At 37.7% G+C, this 24,573-nt stretch overlaps 4 protein-coding genes across 5 annotated transcripts; 1 reads left to right on the top strand and 3 right to left on the bottom strand.

Moving 5' to 3' along the window:
- LOC120016794 (alpha-glucosidase 2) lies at positions 1–3,658 on the top strand. Its single transcript, XM_038869712.1, has 2 exons — positions 1–239; positions 573–3,658. Exons 1-2 carry the CDS (start codon positions 16–18, stop codon positions 3,535–3,537), a joined length of 3,189 nt encoding a protein of 1,062 aa, XP_038725640.1. The 5' UTR covers positions 1–15; the 3' UTR covers positions 3,538–3,658.
- Positions 3,659–3,778: 120 nt separating this feature from the next.
- Positions 3,779–7,010, bottom strand: LOC120016796 (probable ubiquitin-conjugating enzyme E2 16). The gene is made up of 6 exons (XM_038869716.1): positions 6,822–7,010; positions 6,614–6,717; positions 6,053–6,155; positions 5,873–5,936; positions 4,378–4,466; positions 3,779–4,164 (listed from the first exon to the last, which is right to left on the bottom strand). Exons 1-6 carry the CDS (start codon positions 6,849–6,851, stop codon positions 4,069–4,071), a joined length of 486 nt encoding a protein of 161 aa, XP_038725644.1. The 5' UTR covers positions 6,852–7,010; the 3' UTR covers positions 3,779–4,068.
- Positions 7,011–8,566: 1,556 nt separating this feature from the next.
- Positions 8,567–17,842, bottom strand: LOC120016795 (D-2-hydroxyglutarate dehydrogenase, mitochondrial). Of its 2 annotated transcripts, none has more exons than XM_038869714.1 (16): positions 17,713–17,842; positions 17,051–17,630; positions 16,600–16,946; positions 16,356–16,457; positions 15,209–15,256; positions 14,796–14,866; positions 14,220–14,338; positions 13,489–13,584; positions 13,300–13,409; positions 12,394–12,474; positions 11,714–11,814; positions 11,075–11,183; positions 9,795–9,900; positions 9,183–9,268; positions 8,985–9,110; positions 8,567–8,881 (listed from the first exon to the last, which is right to left on the bottom strand). In XM_038869714.1, the coding sequence occupies exons 2-16, from the start codon at positions 17,157–17,159 to the stop codon at positions 8,795–8,797; spliced, it is 1,698 nt and encodes a 565-aa protein (XP_038725642.1). In that variant the 5' UTR covers positions 17,160–17,630; positions 17,713–17,842; the 3' UTR covers positions 8,567–8,794. The 2 variants fall into 2 exon arrangements, with proteins under 2 accessions (XP_038725642.1, XP_038725643.1); XM_038869715.1 differs by having other exon boundaries at positions 16,600–16,943; positions 17,713–17,838.
- A 998-nt stretch (positions 17,843–18,840) lies between these two features.
- On the bottom strand, positions 18,841–21,405 carry LOC120017033. The gene is made up of 3 exons (XM_038870074.1): positions 21,041–21,405; positions 20,739–20,860; positions 18,841–19,201 (listed from the first exon to the last, which is right to left on the bottom strand). Exons 1-3 carry the CDS (start codon positions 21,321–21,323, stop codon positions 19,037–19,039), a joined length of 570 nt encoding a protein of 189 aa, XP_038726002.1. The 5' UTR covers positions 21,324–21,405; the 3' UTR covers positions 18,841–19,036.
- Between the last annotated feature and the right edge of the window lie 3,168 nt (positions 21,406–24,573).

Genomic DNA, 24,573 nt, shown 5'->3' with positions numbered 1-24,573 from the left:
AGAATCAAATGAAGAATGGCTGACACAGCATTGCAGTCAAAGTCACTGCTTTATTCGCAGTTGCGCTTAAGAACGAAGCAATCGAGACGCATATTCTTCTTCTTCCCAAGAAGATCTTTTTATATTCTCGATCGCTTTTGCTCCTCATCTCCTCTTCGTCTTCCATTCGGAAATAAGCGTTGCAAGAAGGCTGTGCAGTCTGCGTGTCACACAATTCGTCTGGCTCCATTCATGAGCAAGTAAGATTTCTCGAATCGGTAACTTAATATACTCTTTCAATTCTGATTCTTCGTTTTCCGATTCGATTTCCAGCGATTTTACACCTCTTTATGTCGATTTGTGTGTGTGTGTTTGAAGGATTGAGCGGCTTGTAGTATAGTCCAATAAGAAGTTCGACCTTAGCATTTGCCGGGCTTAGTGTTTTCTTTTTCCTCAATTGATTTTTTGTCAAAAAAAAGCTATTTGACTATGATTGTGTGTGTGTGGAATGACTATTAAGGATTATGGGGAATTGGGGATTCTTGACTTGGATAATATTATGGATTGGTTGTTATACACAAAATGATTGACAGGGAAGCCATGGCGGTCAGTGAAGATGCTGTGTCCGGGAATATGATTTATCAGCCTATTCTGAAGAATGGAGTGTTCCGGTTTGATTGCTCTGCAGAGGATAGATTAGCTGCATTTCCAAGTCTTTCCTTCAAAAATAGCAAGGACAGGGACACACCAATTACGGGCCATGAAGTCCCTTCATATACCCCTATTTTTGAATGTCTTATGGGCCAGCAGATTGTCAAACTAGAGCTTCCGGCTGGTACCTCCTTTTATGGGACTGGAGAAGTTAGTGGACAACTGGAGCGTTCAGGTAAGAGGGTTTTCACGTGGAACACCGATGCATGGGGTTATGGTCCTGGAACTACATCCTTGTATCAGTCACACCCATGGGTGCTAGCGGTTCTTCCAAATGGGGAATCATTGGGGGTTCTTGCGGACACAACGAGACGATGTGAGATTGATCTAAGGAATGAGTCAAAAATTCAGTTCATTGCTCCATCGTCTTATCCAATAATTACATTCGGTCCATTTGATACACCTGCTGCCGTTCTTAAATGTTTATCTGATGCAATTGGAACTATTTTTATGCCCCCAAAGTGGTCACTAGGCTATCACCAGTGCCGTTGGAGCTATGATTCTGAGAAGAGAGTTCGTGAGATTGCTAGAATATTTCGGGAGAAGAGTATTCCTTGTGATGTCCTGTGGATGGATATTGATTACATGGAAGGTTTCCGTTGTTTCACTTTTGACAAGGAACGTTTTCCAGATCCAAAATCTTTGGTTAGAGATCTGCACCAAAATGGCTTCAAAGCGATCTGGATGCTCGACCCCGGTATCAAATATGAGGAGGGTTTTTCCGTCTATGATAGTGGTTCTAAAAACGATGTCTGGATTCAGCAAGCAGATGGACGGCCATTTGTTGGAGAGGTGTGGCCTGGGCCTTGTGTTTTTCCTGATTACACACAAGCAAAGGTTCGTTCTTGGTGGGCCAATTTAGTCGAAGATTTCGTCTCCAATGGTGTTGATGGTATATGGAATGATATGAATGAGCCGGCTGTCTTTAAGAGTGTTACAAAAACAATGCCTGAAAGTAATATTCATCACGGTGATGATGAACTGGGAGGTTGTCAGAATCACTCGCACTATCATAATGCTTATGGCACGCTTATGGCAAGATCTACCTATGAAGGCATGAAATTAGCCAATGCAAATAAACGTCCTTTTGTTCTTACTAGAGCTGGGTTTATTGGTAGCCAGAGGTATGCTGCGACTTGGACAGGAGATAATCTTTCAAACTGGGAGCACCTCCATATGTCTATTTCAATGGTAATTCAGTTGGGGCTCAGCGGTCAGTCATTGGCAGGGCCCGATATTGGTGGTTTTGCTGGAAATGCAACCCCCAAGCTCTTCGGTAGATGGTTCGCCGTTGGCGCTATGTTTCCATTCTGCCGAGGCCATTCTGAATCAGGCACCATTGACCATGAACCGTGGTCTTTTGGGGAAGAGTGCGAAGAAGTTTGCCGCCTGGCACTGAAGAGGCGGTACCGGCTTATGCCCCACATCTACACTCTCTTTTACTTGGCTTATACAACGAGTATTCCTGTGGCAACACCAACATTTTTTGCTGATCCAAAAGATCCTAGCTTGAGGACTGTTGAGAATTCATTTTTATTGGGTCCAGTTTTAGTCTGTGCGAGTACTACTCCTGACAAGAGAATTGATGAACTGAATCATGTGTTGCCCCAAGGGATTTGGTTAAGATTTGATTTTAATGATTCACATCCAGATCTACCGACTTTATATTTGAAAGGTGGATCAATAGTTCCTTTGGGTCCTTCCCATCAGCATACAGGTGAAGCTAATCTATCAGATGACTTAACACTTCTTGTGGCTTTAGATGAATATGGGAAAGCTAATGGCATTCTTTTTGAAGATGATGGTGACGGATATGAATTCACCAACGGTGGTTATCTCTTGACACACTACATCGCTGAACTTCAAGCTTCAGTGATTACCGTTAGGGTTTTGAAAACTGAAGGATTATGGGAGAGACCAAAACGTCGACTGCATGTGCAAATTTTGCTTGGTGAAGGTGCTCTGCTTGATGCATGGGGCATGGATGGAGAGGTCTTACAAATATTGATGCCTGCAGAAGATGAAGTGTCCAAATTGGTATCCATGAGTGAGAAGCTATACCACGCACGCCTGGAAAGTGCTAAGCAAATCCCTGAAGTGGAAGATGTTTCCGGACACAAGGGAGGACAGCTTTCAAGATCTCCCATTGAACTGAAAAGTGGTGAATGGGCTCTCAAAGTGGTTCCTTGGATTGGGGGCAGGATTATTTCCATGATGCATCTTCCTTCGGGAACACAATGGCTGCACAGCAGGGTTGAGGTGGATGGGTATGAAGAGTTCAGTGGTACTGAGTACAGGTCTGCTGGATGTACTGAGCAGTACAATGTAATAGAGAGAGACCTTGAGCATGCAGGAGAGGAGGAATCTCTTTCGTTAGAAGGTGATATTGGCGGTGGATTGGTGCTTGCACGACAAATATCTATTCCTAAAGACAATCCAAAGGTTTTTCAGATAAACTCTTGCATTATAGCACGCAAGGTTGGTGCCGGTTCTGGTGGATTTTCAAGGCTCGTTTGCTTGAGAGTACATCCAATGTTCGCCCTTCTGCATCCCACAGAAACCTACATCTCATTCAACTCAATCGACGGGTCCAAGCATGAAGTTTGGCCTGAATCCGGAGAGCAGTTTTATGAAGGGGATCTTCTTCCTAATGGTGAATGGATGCTCATTGATAAATGTCTTGGTTTGGCACTGGTCAATCGATTTAATGTTACTGAGGTAGGCAAGTGTCTGATCCACTGGGGAACTGGGACAGTAAACCTGGAACTGTGGTCTGAGAATAGACCTGTGTCAAAGGAATCACCTCTTAGAATATCACACGAGTACGAGGTCAGAGCCATAGCATAATTAGTTGGTGTAGCAATCCCACTTTTGTTCCATTTGTGTGCGTTTCTGTTGCATCTATAAGAAATAAGATGGTATGTAAAGATTTGTACCATGTGCCCTATGATATCCATGTTGCAAAAAACAGAGTGATCAAGTACCAGAGAGAAAATTATGTTGGTTTATCCATTAGTGTACTTACCTGAGCACGTCAAAATACTTGGCAAGTAAAACCAGAAACACAACATCCACACAATTGGTCAGATAAAATGACAAAAAAAAGGCTTAATTCATGTGGTGGCACGGTACTAAAAACCTAGACTTGAGCGATTAAACATAAAGAACCGAGTTTGTTCCTCACACAACTTAAAACACAAATTATCTATCTTCCTTTACAGATGACAGCCCTTGCCATTCCAGGAGTCATAATGCATTCAGACCAAAGTTGCGGTTGTCGAATGCATCTCTCTTATGTTTGCATTTTCATGTTCATCTACTTCAAAGGAAGTCATCTACTTTGATTATTATACCAAATGACTGAAATATATACGGTGGTTACACTTTATCATCGTGGAACCACCATCTCGTTTCCTTTGGAGATCTTCCATTTCGGCAATTCTTTACATAACGATCATTGTCTTCAGGACGTTGCTGCAAACAGATTCAAATCCATCAAACTAAATGTCTTATATGCATAATAGAAGGAAAACATGATATCAATTATCAAGTGCTCAAACCATGAGATTAAAATCTCATAGTTTCGATCCATAAAACAAGGACTGCAAATCCTCATTTTTACAAAAATATTCAATTCCCAGAATAAACATGATGAGAAGTATGCCGTGGAGAAAATTGAGTTCAAACCTTCGCAGGCGAGCTTGATAGCATTGAGAGAATGCTCATACAGATTGAACTGACAGTCATGGCGGGAGACCATGAATCATATAGAATATCTAGACAGACAAAAACTTCGATGTCAGTCTTGCTGCAAGGATAATTACCAGCATATTTGACTTAGGCAATCATACCAGGCTAAGAATATGAATAGTAACACGTATAAACACTCCTATAATACACTGGTCCAAAACCATTCAGGAAAAACAACCTATCTCTTGGTTCCAAAATGAGCACAAGGTAGGAGATCGAAAGTTTGCAGGATGAAGTTGTGCATCTTTTATTTTTTAGAATGCAGAGTTTGTGTAATGTGCATGTGAGCACAACTGGTGTGTTGCAAGTAGTACATTCAGTTTGTTGTTCTAACATGCACATCATGTTATGTGGTAATTGTTCAAGTGCCTATACAAATGGAAGCAAAAATGTGACCGTAAATATACTTTCAAGGCAAATGCAGATGCAAATCCATGATTCTCGCCATCCATAAAAAAATACTCATTAAGAATCACAAGTGATATAAGAACTCGGTACATGTGCATTTCTTGTATAATTCACAAGGTAAGTAGACAAACCCCTTCCCAGAAATCACCATTTTGGGACAAGATGCAGCAAAGAGAGAGGCCAGAAAATTTTATTGCAATTCAAAAAGAAGATGCTCTTCCATTAATGAATTCCTTAAAATTATTTTTTACTCGTTACTCGTAACACGTGATCTTGGAGAGTTTACTTTCCAATCTCCAGGGAGATACAAGAGAAATTCAAAGTTAGCAATACAAGTTTGAAATGGTACACCAAAGCAACAACAGGGGAAAAGATGTTTCACTTTTCTATGTCATATCAATACGAGCAAAATTAAATACCCTATGATACATTACCCAATCCTGTGCAGAAGAAAAGAAAAAACCAAGACTGCCTCTGTGTTCTTGGAGTTCCAGTCATGTTAAAACATAGAACCCAACTAAACCTCCATAGAGTTTGATACAAATCACTAGAAGGCAACAAAAAAAAAATTAAGCTAAGATTTCTTTTCACCCCTCATTATCATCGCATGTTTCAATACAACCAAATGACCTTTACCAACGGCAGACGTGAGTTTGACCTCTTGCATGTTGAGTGAATTAGAATGCTTTAAATTTTGATATTGAAAGTGAAAAAACAGTCAAAACATCTATAGACCTGCAACGTACAATATCAATGATAACAGAAAGACTATTACTTTCAAAGTCATCACAGAAAAAGGAAAGGAGGACCAACAAAGTACAAACAAACAAGTAACTTGTGAGGGAAGAAAGCAACAAATAAATATAATACAATTTTTTCAACCAAAAACACAGCATGGATTCAAAAGTCAAGGATGGTATACCCTAAATGTGCATACACTGCAAAAGCCCGAAATAAAACTGCAAGAATAGGAATACATTTACAAGGGATGATAAAAAAACTCAAAGCAACCGCAAACCATTACCTAAACATATATGGCCGTTGCTATATATATGAGGATGCAGCGGGGCAGGATGAAGAAATATAACCTGTTAAAAATCACCATCAAAATAAGAAGAGACCATCATGACAACTATAACAAAATGTGTCAAACTACGAATTCTGTCTGCAGAAAACAAAATCAAGAGTAAGGAGTTGAGCAAACCTGAGGGGCTTCCATAGGGTAATGCTCAGGAAAATCAACCTGAAGTTGATAGGTTTCACCAGCGTAAAGCGTTCCTGATGCTCCATTTACTTCAATGACCCATCTTCACATCAAAAATCCGAACAACCCCAACCCCCAAAAGAAATTATAAGAAAAAATTGCACAAAAGCAAACACCATCTAGCACACAAAACATGAGAATCCCCAAAATACTAACAAAGTAACATTTTTTAGGAAGGAGGAAGCACAGGCAACCGCCTCTACTCCATTCAATCGAGGAAAAGGTTCCTATCCTAAGAAGGCGCACACAAAGAGCACTGAAGACGATTTTCAAAGAAAGAGAAGACAAAACCTTTGAAGATTATCGGCGACTGTGTTTGAAACCGGAGGGAGCACACAAAACATGAGAATCCTCAAAATACTAACAGAAAAAAGTAATAAATTTTGAGAAGGCCAAAGCACAGGCAACCGCCTCTACTCCATTCAATCGAGGTCAAGATTCCTATCCTCTGTCCTAGGCAGGCGCACTGAAGAAGATTTCCAAAGAAAGAGAAGATAAAACCTTTGAAGATTATCGGTGACTTTGTGTTTGAAACCGGAGGGAGCGTTGACCTGCCACTCCAGCAGCTCCTTCTGTAACCGATTGCAAGCGATCTTACTCAGCGTCTGCAATCACAGATTGTCTCTCCACCATCAACAAAAATCACAAAACCATAAAACCTTAACAGACAGACGTGTAAAATTGTGTATGTGAAGAAGTTAGGTTAAACCTTGCGAGCGTTGGTGGAGGAGCTGGTCATGATGTTCTGGTCTCTCAACAATGACGCAGAGTAGCAGAGTTAAGAGAGAGATTGTGAATTGGAGCTTCGAGGAAAGGGACAAAGAGAACCCAGCGAGCGACGGTTTATGAGGGTAACCTCCTTTGTGTTCCCCACCATATCCCCTTCTATCTCTTTTTTATGCTTAATTTATTTTATTTCTTTATATTTTTCCCCGTTTCGGAATCGGAAGATGTCGTTGACAAGGCATCCCCTTTAACGATGCCCCATCTTCTTAGGTAGAAAATAGTTTCTTAAATTTATTTTTTCGGTTAAAAATTTCTTTTTAAATTAAAAACAAGTTGTTTTAGATATATCAAAGATAATAATCTATTCATGATGTTTGATAATATCTGAACGTGTAACACTGATTGGTTTATAATGGCTAGAAACAGTAATTAAATTATCATTTAATTAATTTCCCAATAAAATAAATAAAATAACAATATTTCAACAAGCTACCTACCTTACTTGTAGAAAAAACAAAACAAGTAAACTTCACTCCCAGTACACTGATTGGTTTGAAGTGAATTCGAATTGACAGCAGCACCCATTAGTCATTACCATTGATACTCGCTATCTAGCATGCATATTACTTTTTAGGTGGAACTCCACTCACGACAGAAGCTCTAATTGTCCATTTTCATCGTCAGTGAGAGTTTGAGACCACTGAATCAGTAAACTGTAGAAGAGCGAATATTTCAAGCTTAAAAAAATCGCACGATTAATTATAAGCCAACGATATAGTTTATACACGTAAATTCAATGTCAAACACTTGACTTGAAGGACAAAACCACCCAAACCTTACGCTCAGAACATGGATGATATCACAAATGAATTGAGCCAAATGATTCTCACCTCCTACTTCTCACCCTCAATTCCTTCAAATTATAACAATGTTGTACATAAAAATCTCTATTTCTATTGTGATCCAATTATATCGATGGATCACTTCATAATTATTCAAACTTGGAAGGAATAATCAGTCCAAGATTGCAAGAGGGGACAGGCACTTTAGAAAACCAACATTGCATAAATAAAAAGCAACGACTTTTCTCTCTTTTGAAATCACCTCAACAAATTCATTGCATAAGGTGAGGATTAGCATATTAAATTCATTGTATAAGCCTATAAGCTGAGGATTAGCATATTCCAACCTTTTGTTAATGGAGATGCCTACCGGCAATTCGCCCATTTCGACGAATCTTCAAGCTATGAACATTGTACAAAGACTAAAATGACTCTCGAGTCTTTCAAGCCACAAAAAGATATTCTTTCAGATCCTGCTCAAAATCTTATTTAATATACCGCCACACTACCTTGAAAAAGAAGAGAGAAAGCGCCACGGATTATCCAGTCATAAGAAGCATCATTGTCCTTTTCTATAATTGCCCGGACAAAGGCATAATTTACCAAAAGGCAAACGAATTCTCGATCCATTTGACAAAAAATTAAGAAAGATTATAAAGATAAAGTCCCAACTAAAATACAAGTGTATGAAATCAACTATAAATATCCTAATAAATGAATGAAGAACCAAAATACATATCAGGAAATGAAAAAAAGAAAAAAGAAGACAATGCAGCATGTAGAATAACACATATAAATATAAGTATGTTTCCATGTGCGTGAAACTAGGAAAGCTAGGACCGATTACCAGTTGACCACCCAACTGGGGGTTCAAGAAGGAAGAACAGAGTCCTCAAATTTCCAAATGGGTCCATAGTAATATTGTCCACCACAAACTTTCTCAACTCAGTTCAGCTCAAATTTTTTAATGACCCATAAAACATTCAGTTCTTGAGAGAACCTAAACCATATTTATATGCAGGCAGCCGTTTCAAAATCCATAAAATAAGATACATCTGCACCTTGCTTATTTACGTCTCACTTGTTCTTCATAGGACTTATCTTAGTTGCTTAATTAATTGGGGGATTGTGGGAGAACCTTATATGGGTTAATAATTCCATTGGGGTCGAGCAACTTTTTGATCGAGGCCATCAATTGCACCTGTCCAAAATATGCCAGAAGATTTAAATAAATTTAATAAATTGTACATTCGCAACCCAAAAAGAAAGAAGAAACAATACTCATATAAGTAAAGCAAACACACAGTTTCGGGTGTTTTGCTGTAGTAGATTTTGTTGGCTTTCATCAATCCCAGGCCATGCTCTGCACTGATACTTCCGCGGTGCTTTGATGTCCATTCGTAGACATATGGCTCAATTTGTGCAAAAATCTGAAAAAGCAAAATTTTGTTAATACTCAAAATATTGTTTTTAACTTTTTTTAGTGGAAAGAGAAGACCCACCTTATCATCATATTCTTTAGTTGACACATTAAGATGCAAATTGCCATCTCCAAGATGCCCATATCCCACTACTCTAGCTGAGTCACCTGAAAGTACGATAAGGAGAATAAAAAGTGGATTTTCAAAAATATGGATTCCCCTTGAGTGGCATGCAAGCCATGACAATACTAACCACCTGCTTCATCTTTTTCGTAAGAATTAAAGGCATCCATGTCATTATAATTCAATGTTGTCTCTCAGGCAGTAAGACTTGCAGAATTTCCAATATACCAAAACAAAATAAGCAAACAAAAAATAACGACTAAGTAATTCTATTTACAATATGCACAGCAGTATAATTTTTAAAAAGCTATTCAAAATCATGAAGATAGAAGCCAAGGTATTTCTGGATTGAATAAATGTTGCAAGTGTTATCATTGTGAAACTTGTGTAGCATATATACCAGGCCGGAAAAAATCTTCCAACTGAAATAGTATGAAAATGGCTGATATAGACAACCAAAAACACATAGCAAAATAGATGGGAAGGTATTTAAGTTCTACCTGAAAAATAAACATTTTAACCAAATAATTCTTCATTCTTTAGTTGGTAGAACCGGTAATTTTTGCTTACCGAGTCTTTTTCGCATTTCCTCTACAAGATTGTACATCTTTTCAACAGGTAATGACAGATCATACTTGTACACAGCCCCAGCTTTCATCAAGGCTTCTGGTAAGCCCTACAGCCATATAAAAGATTCACTTCAAGGCACTATTTAAAAGAGATCGAAAAAATTCCAGCCACTTGGGTAGTTTCCAATCTAAGAGTTGATGTTGGTGACAACAATCGGTAAACAAATAATATGAATACATCATCAAAGTAGTGTTTTTAATCCCCCACAGTCACACATCGTTCTTGTCATTCAAGCTTTTAGCATCGTTTCTAATGTGAAAATTTCAGCATACGCATCTGAGTCAAAGTATGTGAAAAAGGAGACAAGGAAAATTTTCAATAAGCTAGAGGATGCATGAATCAATGACTTCAGTCTTTAACTCAAAAAGTTAAGGAGATCTCATTATTTTGTAAGCATAGAAGTCCAAATAATCAAGTGGTGGTAGTTAAATCTACCATCCCAACTACATGAACTACAGGTGATGGGACAGGTTAAAGGAATTTATATTCTATGTAATTTTTATGAGTAATATGCTTATCACATAAACAGCTACAGAGGGGGTGCCCTAGTACAGAAGCCCTCCACAAGAGAGAACCAAACAAAGAAAAAGATGTCTACACTCAAACCAGAAACTTGCAAGAGAACTGAAAAGTCAAATCTAGCATTCTCTTCACCCACAGGAAACTAGAGCAAACGGAGAGGAGCCATCTGCTAAGCTATAAAAACTAATGGCTCTACCCTACCCACGTCATTAACATCTCTAGCATAGTGTAACTGTGTAAGGCATCATCTTTACTGCACTCGTATGGAACCATAATTAAACATGCTTTCTGGCAAGTTGCAAGAATAGTGCAGAGTCTCGGAAGGTTTCCCACTATTACAAGTTCATAGCGACAAGAACGAGGAAAAAAAGACAGCAATAGCATATTACTGTTTATCTCTTAATAGATAAAATGCACACTGCACTCAACAAGGTAGAATGATGAGGAGCGAGACAAGAAGCTGACAATAATCTTGGGCAAGGATTATTATTGCAGTTAATGAAAGAAATTGAAACTTCTAATCACAACTCTGCCAACACAAGGAGGCGACATTAGTATTGAGATAACAATACCACTACCATGAGGTAAATGCTATTTTTGTCATTCGTCAAACGAAATACCAAACCGCAAGAGCTATCCCTCGAGTAATAATACACAAAGTATTTCATTTAGGGAAAAAATGGAGTTGAAATAGGAACCTCACGTATACGCCAGAAAGCTGATGCTTGATTAATGTCTTGTGCAATAACACCATCAGAAATTAAACCAGCTTCCATTGAACGGAGTAGGAAGGCCTCTAGTTTCTCCCTGGTGGAATCCATTTATACCGATACAATTTTAGAAATAAAAATGCTTCACCCATCATGACGGAAATCAATCATGAAAAGTATTATCCTCGCATCAAGTTATGTAAATCACAGCACGTGACACAAACCAAGGACGTGATTTGGTATCCATAAAATCCTTGATGAAATATCAAAAATAAGGTCAAAGGAGAAACTTACAAAAATTTGAAAAGTTGAGGTAAGGAACTTATATTTTCAAGGTGAGATGATCAACTCAAGTCATCAAGCCTTAAATCACAACAACAACCATACCACATGAGCATTACATTTTTGAGGAACCATATTAAGGTAGCACTAAAGATTTATTAAGACTCGGTGTGCATAGCTCAGGCAACAAACAAATACTAAGAGCAAAAAAGATGAAATCCAAATATGGACCTGAACCTCTGTATTCCATATATATATTATTATGACCATAGGCAATCTAATGAAAAGGGAAAGAGGGACTACCAAATAGGCAAATACAGAATGACAAATTTGGAAGGACATTACTTGTCATTAGATTCATCACTGCCTGTTGTCTCAATCAGAACATAAAACTTGTGCAATAAGGGAGGTAGTGGATTCCTGACACCCTCTAACTGATGTAAAACCTGCCGTGCAAATTACAGTTAGAAGAATCCAGAAAGGAAATAGATAACAGAATAAAAAATGCCATAAGTTTCCCTTCAAATAAAGTAAGTAAATCCTGCAAGATGACTTCTACAAGAGAGATTTTCAAATGCAGTCAATCAAAACAAAGTTCATGAAGTAAAAGCAAAACACTGCAAAAGCTTATTGTTTCTAAAGTCGACAATTAATCTATAAAAACAAAAGGTTGATGAAAATTCTCAAACAAGTGTCTGTGGTCCATGTAAACCATAATCTCGGGTTCTCCCCAGATTTCTGAAGGGATACTGACTTTAACAAGAGCCATTGAAAGATCCTGAGCTAATGTTGAAAGATTCAGTTATTCTCATTCGATAATTTTTTCTGAAAGCCAAGGGATTGCTACAGCAATAAAAGTTTTGAGTTATAAGCTCATTTGTATCAGCATTCAATGTGACGTGCTATTACAGAAACCTGTAGCATAGAACAATCAAAAAATGTTTTTAGCTCAAAGTCTCATCATCACAATAGCTGACTCGCGTGGCAAACAAACAAAATCAAATTGTTTATGCAGGAATGCGTACCAAATCCATCGCCTCAATATCCAAAAATTCAAATGCGGATAGAATCTCTCCAACTTTCCTCTTTGCTTCTGTTAGAAGTTTCTGATAAGCAGATCAAACATTAGGAAAACAAAAAGATATTGTCACCTACTAAAAGCCAATATATTAAAGATGAAAACTGCAAGATACACTATAAAATTCTAATATGATTTGTATTCGACCTCAAGATGCAAGCAATAAAGCAGCATTAGGCACCATAGGTTGCAATTAGACAACCACATAGACTTATAATAGATTCTGAGTATGATGGCCAAGAGAAGAATCAAAGCAAATCCAACAAGAGGGCTTTAAAAAGAAAGGAAAAAAAAAGTATAGTGATGATGAGAAATATAATCCAAAACAGAAGGGAAACCAGAATAAAAAGAAATTTCACGACTCATGAGATGGTCAGGAACAAATTAAAGTTGAATAGACCTACTGTAGCCTTGTCTGAAGGATGGAAGAATCCATAGGCTTACGCTTCAAAATCAGAGATGTTTAAAATTTTCCCATTTTTCTTGTTGTTGGACCTTAAAATACCTGGATACTATCCATTAACCCAACCAAAGCACTATACCATGCTAGTTAATTTAAATAGTAGAAGGGTAAGGCAAAAGCCAAACATGAGAATGTAAGTCACCCAAACGTGATTACTAATTATGGAGAAAAACGCGACAATAACTTCCAAAATAATAAGGTCACGTAAAGAAAAAAAAGCTTCTCAGCTAGAGAAGCAATCCATATGTAAGAACAAACAATCCAGTTTATAAACTAACCTAATTAAACATGAAATCTTGAATCACTGCCACAAGAACATTCTCAGCCTAGAAAAAAAAAAGATACTAGAGTAAGATTTTTAGATGGATAAAATCAGAAAACTAATCATACCTGGCAGCTTAAATAATCTTGGCATGCAAGGAAAGCTACATTTACTGACGATAGCTTTGGAGGGGTAAGAATAGATACTTTGGTCACAATTCCGAGTGATCCTTCACTTCCTACTCCAGAAACAGCAGAAGCACATGAAGCGCATTGTCTGCTGATATACAATTATAGTATTATTTTTGTGGCACATACCTATGAACAAATGCTTTAAGTCATAGCCGGTATTATCTTTACGTAAAGTCCCCAGCATGTCAAGCACAGTCCCATTAGCTAGGACAGCCTCAAGGCCTGTAAGATACACCAACCCAGTCATCAAGCAACATAACATTTAAGCAAATATCAAAACACAGAGCGGTGCTTGTCATGCAATAGAAACACTGGACATCCCAAAAACAAAAAACAAAAGCAGTAGAAAAAGTAAGCATTGCTCAATACAACAGTGTAAATTTACTTCGTCCGGTTGCTGGACATAATAATGAATGGGTAAGGAGTGGAGAGCTGAAATAAACTAAACATGGATGTGATGATTATCTTTTGTTATCATGTAGGAGAGGTATGTATTCTTGTGCAGAGACAGAAACATAGATTTCTTTTACCCTCTAACCTTTTTTGGCTGATAAGGAGGAGAAATATAAAATTAGCTCTTAAAGGAGAGGAGTCTTCATTTATGTTTCTCAACGATAAATGGGGGTATCTTCTTACCTTTTGCTTTCATGATCATGATTTTTCAGATCTTATTAAATCACGTTCCCACAGGTGAACTAGCATACATGGGTGGCATCCTCTTGCTTCCCTTATTGTAATACATTTGCCTTATGTATGAAAATTGTGTTTAGAGCAAACTTGCATAAATTACAGAACCAAAGAATACGATTATATGCTCAAACAAACAATGAAGTTCAATAGAAAACAACAATTCTCACCAAGTACGCTCCCATGGAGTGAACCATAACGAACAAGGCGCAAACCACCAGCATTTGTTGAAACATTTCCACCAATTTGGCAGCTTCCTTTTGCACCTAAGTCCAGTGGCATAATAAATCTGAATGGAAACATAATTTATTTGGGTGCAATTTCAAAAAAAAAGTCAATAAAAGTAAGAAAAATAAGATAGAGAGACTTCAGCAAAAGATAAAGTCCTATAACATATTAATACTAGGAAAGTGGAGGAACTGCCCCACAACTAAAATTGATGAAGAAAACTCGTGATTACAAACTACTGAGATTTGATGAAGAGTGATGATATCATTTAAAATTCCTCATGGACTGAGGCCAACCTCCAAGAAAATGAGACATAATCATTACTAAAGTAATTTGCTCAAAAAAAAAATATGTCATAAATTTAACAACAATGGTTTGTGATGACATTAAGCAGTAACCACTATTATCTCTCTGTCAAAAGAAATAGCACTAATTACAATCTAGTTGTTCTCTATGACATACAGTCTTGTTTTAAGGTCTTCTGAAAAACGAAAAAAGATGGCTTATAAGAAAATCACCCTTCATTATCGAGAAAGGAACCCAGATTTTCCAATATGCATCCTGCTTCACATACCAGTATACCATTGACCTGTACCACAGCAAGAGATGATGACTTCATAGGATATGTGAAATTAAAAATGCTTAATCAACTGGAGGCATATTAGACCAACAAACAAGATACGTAGATGTTAGATTTTGGCATAAGGTTGTCACAATTAAAGTAGCAATTGGCATAGAATAAAAGCAAGAAAATGTGGTGACCTATACAGCGTGCTAGTAGAGTTCAAAAAATTGAAAATGCAACACTGACGAGATGTGGGTCCATGGCAAAAATCTAAACTAGCATAGAAGCCTCTAAAATATTTATGTAGCTAAATCAAAAGGCCGGCCATATCTCTCAACAAGTTAAAGATGAAGAGCAAAATGTCACCTGGTCAAATGCTATGATGTTATTCATCAAGCCCATATTGATAATCACCTACAGAAAATATTATCAAAAATTCATCACAAAGTATATCATGAATAAGATATTTCAATCATTTAAAGTACGTTCTTCTAGACATAAAGGTTGTGATTTGCGAATTCATATACCAAAAGCTAAAAACATACATCCAATGCATGTAGACATCCAACAATCATTATTTCGAATAGTATGAACTATGTCAGATGGATCAAACTCAAAGCTAAGGCCCAGTGCTGCATTTGGGTAATGTTTACTACACCCTGAGACCCAGAGCATGTGTGACTGTGTGTGTTGAATATACAATATCAGTGAATATTATGTTTTAGATCACACATACGGGATAGGTTGACAAGAATGTTGTGGTGGGACCGAGTGCGTCAATTGCAAAATGTACAAATTTAGTCGGCCAATTGAGCTGAAGAAAATTTAAACTATTCAGCTACACTCATAAAAAAACTCAAGAATAAGCCAAGTTTCAAGTTTAGCCGAATCCAAACAACACCGCAGGGATAACTGCATTGATGCCTGAATTAACGTTAACATTAGTCTTGGTTCATGAGATCAAATGATCTTTAGACCTTATACTAATGGTATGGCTTCTCATTGACCAGGCACCAATTCATCATGAACAATCTAGAGGGTATACATAAATTTTTTTTGCCTTCAACCATAATCTATGGCAAATAACAATGACCTCTAGCTGTGATTTCAGCCATTCAAAAGTATTGTCAAAATCTTTCGACTGCATATATACTGTTCCTCTTTTAACACTCTTTTCTGTAAGTGCCTCTACTCAACAATGTCACTTACTCTTAATCTTGAAGCAACAACTATCAAGAACAATTAACTTCCACTTCATTCTCTTGAAATGGTCAGCAACGAGTTCAGTGCTTGCATTTGACCTAAGTAATGTTCTTGCAAAAGGGAATATGTGCAAACACGCTATCCAATTAGCTCATCATTCTTTCGAGCATGGAGAACAAGGCAACAAGATGACATAAAGACATATAACGCACAATTCTGGAAATAATATATGGTCTAAGCTAACACAATTGGTCCCAAATTTCTTCCACAATAATAGTGTTGCATTATGTTTATAATTGAGGAAAATCACCTCATCAAAAACAGGCACACTTCCACCAACAAGACCAGTATTTCCACCTTGAGGAACAACGGCCAAGCACCTGGAATTACAATATTGGAGAATCTGGGATACCTGCCAAGCAAATGAATGCAAATACGTTTGTTAGAATCTTGAGTTATAAAGAAAACATCCCAAGAGAACTCGTAATAACAAAGGAAAAGGCTGAGTTGCAAATAATAATAATTCCAAGAAAAGCAAAAATAAAGAAACTAACCTCATCGGTGGTCCTAGGTTGAAGCATCAACCTACTCGAGCCTGCGTATTTATGCATCCAATCAGTGTTGGCACTAAGCAGCCTTTCTTCGTCCTGAATGACATTCTTCTCGCCTAATATCTCCTTAAAGTAACTTATATCATCCGAATTCAAATTTGCAAATAATGAATTTCTCTGAATGTTCGTAGAAACTGAACCGAAACTTCTGTATTGCATCACGGAAGCCTGTTTAAAACCTATTTCCGTGGAATTTAAGGAACTGAGACAGGAATGTACAGTTTGCTTTTGACGCATGAAATACGGCTTGAATTCTTCGTAGATTCCATCACATCGATGCTCAAGACCTGCTTTAAAAAGATTTGAAAGAGAAAATTTGAAATTATAGCAATCTCTCCTCCTGGAGAATGTCCTTAGAACATGATACAATTCAAGCAGCTTCCGATCGGGTTACCTGAATAAGAGTGGTACGCACACTTCTCATAGTTAGAGTTTGATCGAAAATTAAAGAATGACCTCGACGAGTATCGGAGGATACGACAAGTAGTTCTCCACTTCTCCATCGTCGTCTTCTGTCACGTCGGAGAGAGCCGTCGAAATTCCGGTGTTCGGTATTTATCGTAACCGTAATAGAACAAAGAAGGCCTTAATGCTTCGGGCCGATAGTTCAATGGGTGGGCTCAAGTCCAAACATGTGGGCTGGGTTTTAAAGTTACGAGCCTTACGAAACGGAGCGTTTCGCGTATCACTATTTCATATTCTCCGCCCAATGTGGTTCATCAGTCATCACCCGAACGAGCGAGCTCGGAGCTCGTATCATATTGATCCACAGTGAATGAGCATTAAAGAGGAATCAAACAAATCATCCATGGAAACTTGAATCAGTCGTTTCGGACTATAGAGAATCAGTTTCATACTCAAAACGAGTATCAACTATCAATCGAAAAGCCACGCGCCTTTTATAGAATGAACAAATAATTCTACCAAGCTAGACTCCCAGCATCAAAATCGCACGAAAATCAAAACCAAAATCTCTGAAATACCAAAAAATACACACGGAATCAACCGTATCAGATGAGCAACAAAGTTAACAATTGAAATTTGTGTAAAACCTACCGGTCCGGTGAGGAGGATGAGAGCTTTTTCCTATTTGGTACAACCATTCTTCTTCTCTCGTCAGGCCGTCAGGCTAGAATTTGTGGCTTCAGCTTTAACAATAATGAGAAGAGGAAGAGTCGGTTACTTTATAGCACGAACCATTCCGCATCCTATTAGGATTTGGCATTCATTCCAAAGAAAAGTAGGGAAACTTTTTTTACCGTTATAAGTTATAACATAGGGAAACTAATCAAATACTGCCACGTAGCATTTACTGATAAAGGAAATTAGTACGTGCCGATTAAATGGTGGGTTCGACTCGGAAAGTTCTGGGCTGGGCTGGCTTCAAAGTTAAAGACCCACTTCTTGTTCCCGAGTCTCATACTAGGACGTGGTTTTGGGCCTTTAGTTAAATGGCTTACGAAACGGAGCGTTTTGTTGTATTTCGGATTCTTCACACCCATACCCATACCCATCCTAGTGCTGACGAGGCAGTATGGTTTGGAACAATACTCCCGGAGCACTCCAATTTTAACTGGTCATCATCTACTTGACTCGTACATTGATGGGTTAATCTATATATTATGGGATCTAACTACATATATATAGGAAGAACTCTGCATTGCTGAAATACTTTTTATTGAAGCTTGTTTACTACCCTACAGTGAAGATGAAGAGGAAATTGCCCATCACTGTCAAATACTATACAAGATAACATAAACTCGTCAAATGTACTCTGATAGCACAAATTACAGGCAGACAGATCCATGAGGGGGTTTCTCTAACAAAAGTAGGAACTACTCTATCTAGTAGTGTTTTTAGTTCTGGTGTCACCATCTTCTATATATTGCTTGGAAGGGTCTTTGGGTCCTTTCTGTCCTTGAAATTTTATTGCAATTGCATATAGGTTCAAGTCCTCCATATATCTAATACAATTTTGTTGATGATTCAACAGCAACACTAGTTTGGGTGGTTTTGGAGTCATGGCGGTTTGAAAACAGACAATCATATGTGAGTATTAACAGCTTTATTGCTGCTTTCAAAGACATTGAGGTTGGTGGATCCAGGTGTTGCAGGGGGTTGCGCGGCTGGGACCTCTCTCATCTCTTCTGGTACAATGACTCCTATGTCAACTTCAGACTTGAATTTTAGATTTGCAAGAAAGAAAAAGAAAGGTCCTTTGTCGAATTGTTCTGAAACAAATAGTGGCTCTCTTGTCCAACATATTAGCAGGAAAACCATACACTGATCTTATGGGAAACAAGTTTAAAGTTCAGATTATCACAGACCAAAAGTACAGGCAAGCATTATCATCTGCAAATGTGGGGCCAGGCAGAACAAACTATGCCATCGTTCTCTTCTTCTCTTCCTCGAGCAACTGCAGCTCAGCCAGTCTCTCGGCCCATGCTCTATCCCTTGCAACTGCAGCCATTTTACGTTCTACCCTCTTGTTTCTCTTCTTCCTGTTAGCTTCTTGCAATTGAGCTTTCCTCTTTTTTGCCTCTACCTGAACACATTTAAAATGAAGCATACGTTAAAGCACGAGCATCCATATAACGGAAAACAAATAGAACCAAGGGATTAGTGTGCATTATCACGAGACAGGCAATTGAGCCTGACAAATGGCTCAGGGTGTACATGGCATAGACCAAAGATGAGGGTATTCACCAGAGCTTCCTAATCTGAATATTTGCACAAGAACACGAGAAAACACTATGTTTCAGAAAGGAAGAGATGTTTTCAAGGCCGCTTGTGTAACAATTCATTAAGTTAATCAGGGTTTTTCTCCCCTCCAGCAATATCAACTCAAATTCTTATTTAACTAAATAGGTAGCAAATGATCACGTAACATGTTGCATGAACAAGATATTATTTATACTAACTATAGCAAATTGAGATAGGTGAGACAATCAAAAAAAATTCACATTCTAGACCATAGATCTTTTGTCAAAGGCAATAGCTAAAGCTATATTTATCCCCTTCAAATGTAGAAGTCGTAGATTGAGGTCATAATCTCGAAGTGGTTTATTTTAGACTGAATTAATACCACCAATGACCAAGAGAATTTTGAGTCGTTCCCAATTTATTTCCAGAATTAACATGACTGAAAGCAATAATTTCAATACATGAAAAGAGAAATGTGAGCAACAAGCATGTTCATCATGTCGTCTGGGACATGAATAAAGGTAAAATTAAACAATAGGAGCTTCTTAACCCAGTTTTGAGGAAGCCATCTATGAGGTGAACGGACAGAAAGTACAGATCCAAAAGAAATGATGGGAGAAAAAAAAAGAGAAGCGAAGCTTGAATGAGGAAATCCAACAACTAAAAAGATCATATATGCGTAGCAAAAGATTTACCAGAAATAGTTGATAAGAGATTACATATCAACACCACAGCTTCTTGACAGTGAATTTTAAACTCTCAAACCATTTGAGTGATCAATTATATTAACCTTACTTAAAGTGCCAGAAATCACTGAGAAAGAACCTATATCATTTTTACTGCTTCCTGGTAATCAATTGTCAACACTCCGATCATTTAAGTATCACATAGATTAAATCCAACTTCCACTTAGAACTATGGAAACCAGCACAAAGAGATATCATATTGGCGTAACTTCATGATTGAACAAGCAACTCGACGGTTTCTATCCATATACGTATAGAAGTCCTTTGAACTAGCTGCAGGAAACTCATTGGAATCATGGCCCAACATGGTTAATAATCCATATTCATTTCTGTTACCACTAGACAATCTAACCCAATCATGAATTACCTCCCATAACCTTATCTCATGTTTCTCCAGTTATCTACCTTTATCACACATAAAACTGATGATAACCCAAGCAATATAAATATAGTTTAACAGAATAAAACAAAAATATTTCCATTTCATTAACAACTAGCTCCTGCAATAGCAAAACCAAAGTAGACCATGCTGGAACCAAATGCACAAAACAAAGACTCGAAACTTCATGATCAAGCTACAATCCGGTGACAATTAAGTAACAAGAGTTCTTACTTAGAAAGTAAAAATATCACCTTTATAAATTCGCGGCGCTGCCTCATGCGCTTCTTCTCATTCCTTCTCTTCACACTTCCTTCGTTAGGGTTGTTAGGGAGGATTGGCTCCCCCGGAACATATTTCACCCAAGCATATGGCCCTGCGAAGTTAACCCAATTAGCATTCCCAGTCACTCACAAATTGGCACAAAATTTCTAGCCAACGACTGCACAAAACATCCTGCTATTCAAAAACTTCCCCCATCAGTTGCCAAATCCCAACTTTCACTGGGGCATTTAATAGAACAAGAAGTAGTTAATCAGTGATATAGTTATGGAACCTGGGGGTCTCAAGGCGGCCCTTTTCCGACGGGGTTTGTCAACGGGTCTTCGCTTTGGGAATCGAGTGTCCGTCAAGCTGCTCGTCAATCCGTGCAAATGGTTGGCGAACTGAGTCCATGGAGATGGGCGGTGAAGCAAGAAACCGAGAGGAAAGCGAAGCTGGGGTTTTGGAGATGGGGAGCCGCCCAACGAAGATGAAGCCGACGCAATGCGAGTCGAAGCGCGAGATATTAGGGTTCTTGAGAGAGGTCGAATGAAGCTTCGCAGTGCTCCAAATCCCATTGGGAGATATTCAAAGTGAAGGATTTCGTACGTTAGATAGCTTGGGAGAGATCTCAAGGAAGACGACGGCTTCCCCAGTTCCCCTTGTGATGCGCGAACGAAAGAGTTTGGGCCTTAGTAATGGGCCATTTAGGAGCCCAAGGTATGCAGTCCTTTGATCCTTTCAGCAGTTATGGGCCATTTTTATGGGCTAGCAGTTATAGGCTTACATTTGCCCAATCTTTAAGCCCATTATTGGGAGAGACAAACTTGAAATGGGCCAAAAGGACTGAAGCCTAAAGGAAAAGAACTGTAGAGTCAGAAGAGAAGAATCATGCAATGACTATGATTGTTTCTTGCTTCAATTTCACCCCTCTATACACAAAAATGTGAGATCTATATGCTATGAGAACCCAAAATAAAAGGTGGCAACATTCTATTCTGTTATAAATTCACACTCCTATACATTTTAACTATATTGTCCGTTTTAGATTGTCTGATTCCTGTGGATATATCAGGTTCACATGACTTTGTTTCTCTCAAACTTAGCTACTAAGGGCCGAACCCCATGGTTCAAAGCCCAACTCACTTGGGTTTGATGGATAATGATTCTCTATTCCAAAAGGTCACAATGAATATTATAGAGTTGTCACTTGTGACTGAAGGAATCACAGTAATTGTCCCTAGCTAGCTATAAGCAGGGTACTGAATCTTTGGTTTTATTTTTCTTTCTCAAAAATTAAAAAAAAAAATAGTTTCATCTAGGTCGTTAATTACCGTTACCTCTCCATTATGCTTTTAGCTTTCCTTAGGTCCTCATGTGATTATTCATCATTGTGTTAAGAGAATACTTACTTGGTTAAACCCTTTTTTTGTTCTTCATTGCCGTTGCAAAGCCATGATACATAGACAATACTCAGTGTCTTTAACTATGCCAAATGGTTATTTTCAATGATTTCATCTCATTGATTCACGTACACCACATCAACCTTATAATGTATGATATGAAATAGTATACTAAAACCACAAAATATATTTTTTCGTATCATAATCATCTATTAATTGACATCTACCACCCATGAGTTGGGACTATCCTATTGCTTCATATACACAACACCTACGTAGGATATAACAATACTAAATCCACTACCCTATAATTATGGTTGGTGGAACGATTACATTAGCTTATTCGCTAGTTTGGTATTTTCACCAAACGGCTTAAATACACTAGGGATTACTAATTACGTTAGCGCATACGCTTCAATATTAAAAACTCCTAAATAGAGCTTATCTCTACAACTATATGCTAGTCCATAAGTTTCTCCTCCTACTTTTCACAAATGAGAGTCTCAAATCAAAAATGTTAAGGATCTCAGTAAAAAATATTTCAATCATCTCAATAATGAATTTTGTCCCTTGATTGATGTAAGTGTAGGGGGCCCAAAAAATAGGTGATTGAATCAGTGAGTGACACATTCATTATTGGGATAACTGAGATTTTTTACTTGGATCCCTATTACTTTTGGTCTCAAATATTGATAATCAAATGTGACTATTATTTTTTTTTATTTTTTACAAATATAAACACATTAATATGACTTTCTTGGAAAATTGTCACAAACAAGTCAAACGCTCCCAAATATGACCACGAGGCGGCACATAAGAGGAGTTATTGGGGGCTGCTGTAGTTTTTTTACAACAACCCCAACTGTAATTGTGTTATAGCATTGAGTACATTTTTTAAAAATTTCAAAAAAATTATATTTGTATTTTGATTGTTTATACGAATCTAACGATATATTATTTATCCGAAACAAAAATCAAATTCAACATAAACAAGATATAATAATTCTAAACCGTTGGATATAAACTTAAAACTTTCTATGTCTTTTTCCTAATAAATTTGATTTTATTTTCAACAAAAAAATATATCGTTGAATTCGTTCAACTGAATACTACACATATATAATTTTTAAAAAATAAATAAAATTTTTTTGGCTCAAATTTGCTACAACGTGGGCTACTGTAGTAAAAACTACAGCGCCCCCAGAACCCATACTGGAGTGGCATCCAACAAAGACAGCCTTCGATGGGCTTCTTTCCGTACTGCCAGTACACCTTACCACCGACGTCGTTACCACCGACGTTAACGGTAATTGAAATCTAGATTCTAGAGAGGGTCCCCCAGCCACCAGCGATGTAGAAATGAATCAATGATGATGGAGTTAAACGGTCTAATTAAACGGTCAGTTTAATTAAGGGAGGTGTGTGATACTCTAAAGGAGCAATCATGTAGAGCACGTGGCACCGACGCAATTTTAGTCGAGGGTCCCACTGTCAAGCAGCACCTCGCTTCCCGTGTCCCATCTCTCTCTCTCTCTTGTGTAGCTTTCATGATCTCATGCATTTGAGTTTTCTTTTTTGGCATTAAATAATGACGTAATCAAGATGTTCCCCATTAAGGCATTTTATTAACATATAATCTGACTCTAATTCAGTTTATTAGGTTAATAATAAATAAACCTTGAATTTTGTAGGACCCACTGTCTTAGGGTTCCCCCTTCCACTTTATCTTATTATAAAAAATTAGAAAACATAAAATCATGATTAAACGAAACGAGACGACAAACGACACGCACAAAGAATCTTCGTTCCACTAATCTAATAAACAAGCCATGTGCATGTGGATCATAATTAATGTTACAGAAAGTTCCATCTAACCAATCCATGTCTAACACGAGGACTTAATTAAGCGCTAATAAAGCATTTGAAAAGATGTGAGGATCCCTTTGATTTATAGGTAAAAGAGTATTTTTCATCCTCCTATTATTTGTGGGGTTTCATTTTCATCCTTTAATTTTTTTTTCCCTTTTTTCATCCCTTAACAATGGGAAAATATCATGTTTATCTCTCGAATAAATCCAGTCATAGAAAAATCTTATGTGACATCATATTGTTATTCAGATCAGGTTTTTTCTCAACTTCAATCTCACTTGAAAAGAAGAAAATGATACTTTTAAATAATTGAGGGACGTAAATGGGAGAAAAAAAAACTTAGAGACAAAAATGAAACTCACCCCATAATTAAGGGATGAAAAATATATTTTTGCCTGATTTATAAGGATAAACCCACCTCTCACCATCAACAACAAGACATTATTTCTGAGGTTAAGTATCATTAAGGGAAACAACTCAATGAAGGGTATAATGTATTACAGGAACCGATAAACCCAAAACTATTGTCTTGTTGGTTTGAGTGGGCTGCTTAAGT

Source organism: Tripterygium wilfordii, chromosome 15 (assembly GCF_013401445.1).
Source record: "Tripterygium wilfordii isolate XIE 37 chromosome 15, ASM1340144v1, whole genome shotgun sequence".
Classification (NCBI taxonomy): Eukaryota; Viridiplantae; Streptophyta; class Magnoliopsida; order Celastrales; family Celastraceae; genus Tripterygium; species Tripterygium wilfordii.
The sequence above is the reverse complement of the archived record's forward strand: the minus strand, read 5'-3'. Positions and strand labels throughout refer to the sequence as shown.

Excerpts from the sequence above, each read along its gene's own strand:
- LOC120016794 (XM_038869712.1), top strand. The coding sequence starts at position 16 with ATGGCTGACACAGCATTGCAGTCAAAGTCACTGCTTTATTCGCAGTTG. Across the intron at positions 240-572 it reads CTGGCTCCATTCATGAGCAA|GGAAGCCATGGCGGTCAGTG; the intron begins GTAAGATTTCTC and ends AATGATTGACAG.
- LOC120016796 (XM_038869716.1), bottom strand. The coding sequence starts at position 6,851 with ATGACCAGCTCCTCCACCAACGCTCGCAAG. Across the intron at positions 6,156-6,613 it reads GTCACCGATAATCTTCAAAG|ATGGGTCATTGAAGTAAATG; the intron begins GTTTTATCTTCT and ends TTTGATGTGAAG. Across the intron at positions 4,165-4,377 it reads TATCAAGCTCGCCTGCGAAG|CAACGTCCTGAAGACAATGA; the intron begins GTTTGAACTCAA and ends ATCTGTTTGCAG.
- LOC120016795 (XM_038869714.1), bottom strand. The coding sequence starts at position 17,159 with ATGGAGAAGTGGAGAACTACTTGTCGTATCCTCCGATACTCGTCGAGG. Across the intron at positions 14,867-15,208 it reads ACATCATAGCATTTGACCAG|GTCAATGGTATACTGGTATG; the intron begins GTGACATTTTGC and ends GCTGTGGTACAG. Across the intron at positions 14,339-14,795 it reads TCCTTTCTCGATAATGAAGG|ATTTATTATGCCACTGGACT; the intron begins GTGATTTTCTTA and ends GTTTCCATTCAG.
- LOC120017033 (XM_038870074.1), bottom strand. The coding sequence starts at position 21,323 with ATGGGATTTGGAGCACTGCGAAGCTTCATTCGACCTCTCTCAAGAACC. Across the intron at positions 20,861-21,040 it reads GGCCGCCTTGAGACCCCCAG|GGCCATATGCTTGGGTGAAA; the intron begins GTTCCATAACTA and ends TTAACTTCGCAG. Across the intron at positions 19,202-20,738 it reads AGCGCCGCGAATTTATAAAG|GTAGAGGCAAAAAAGAGGAA; the intron begins GTGATATTTTTA and ends AAATGTGTTCAG.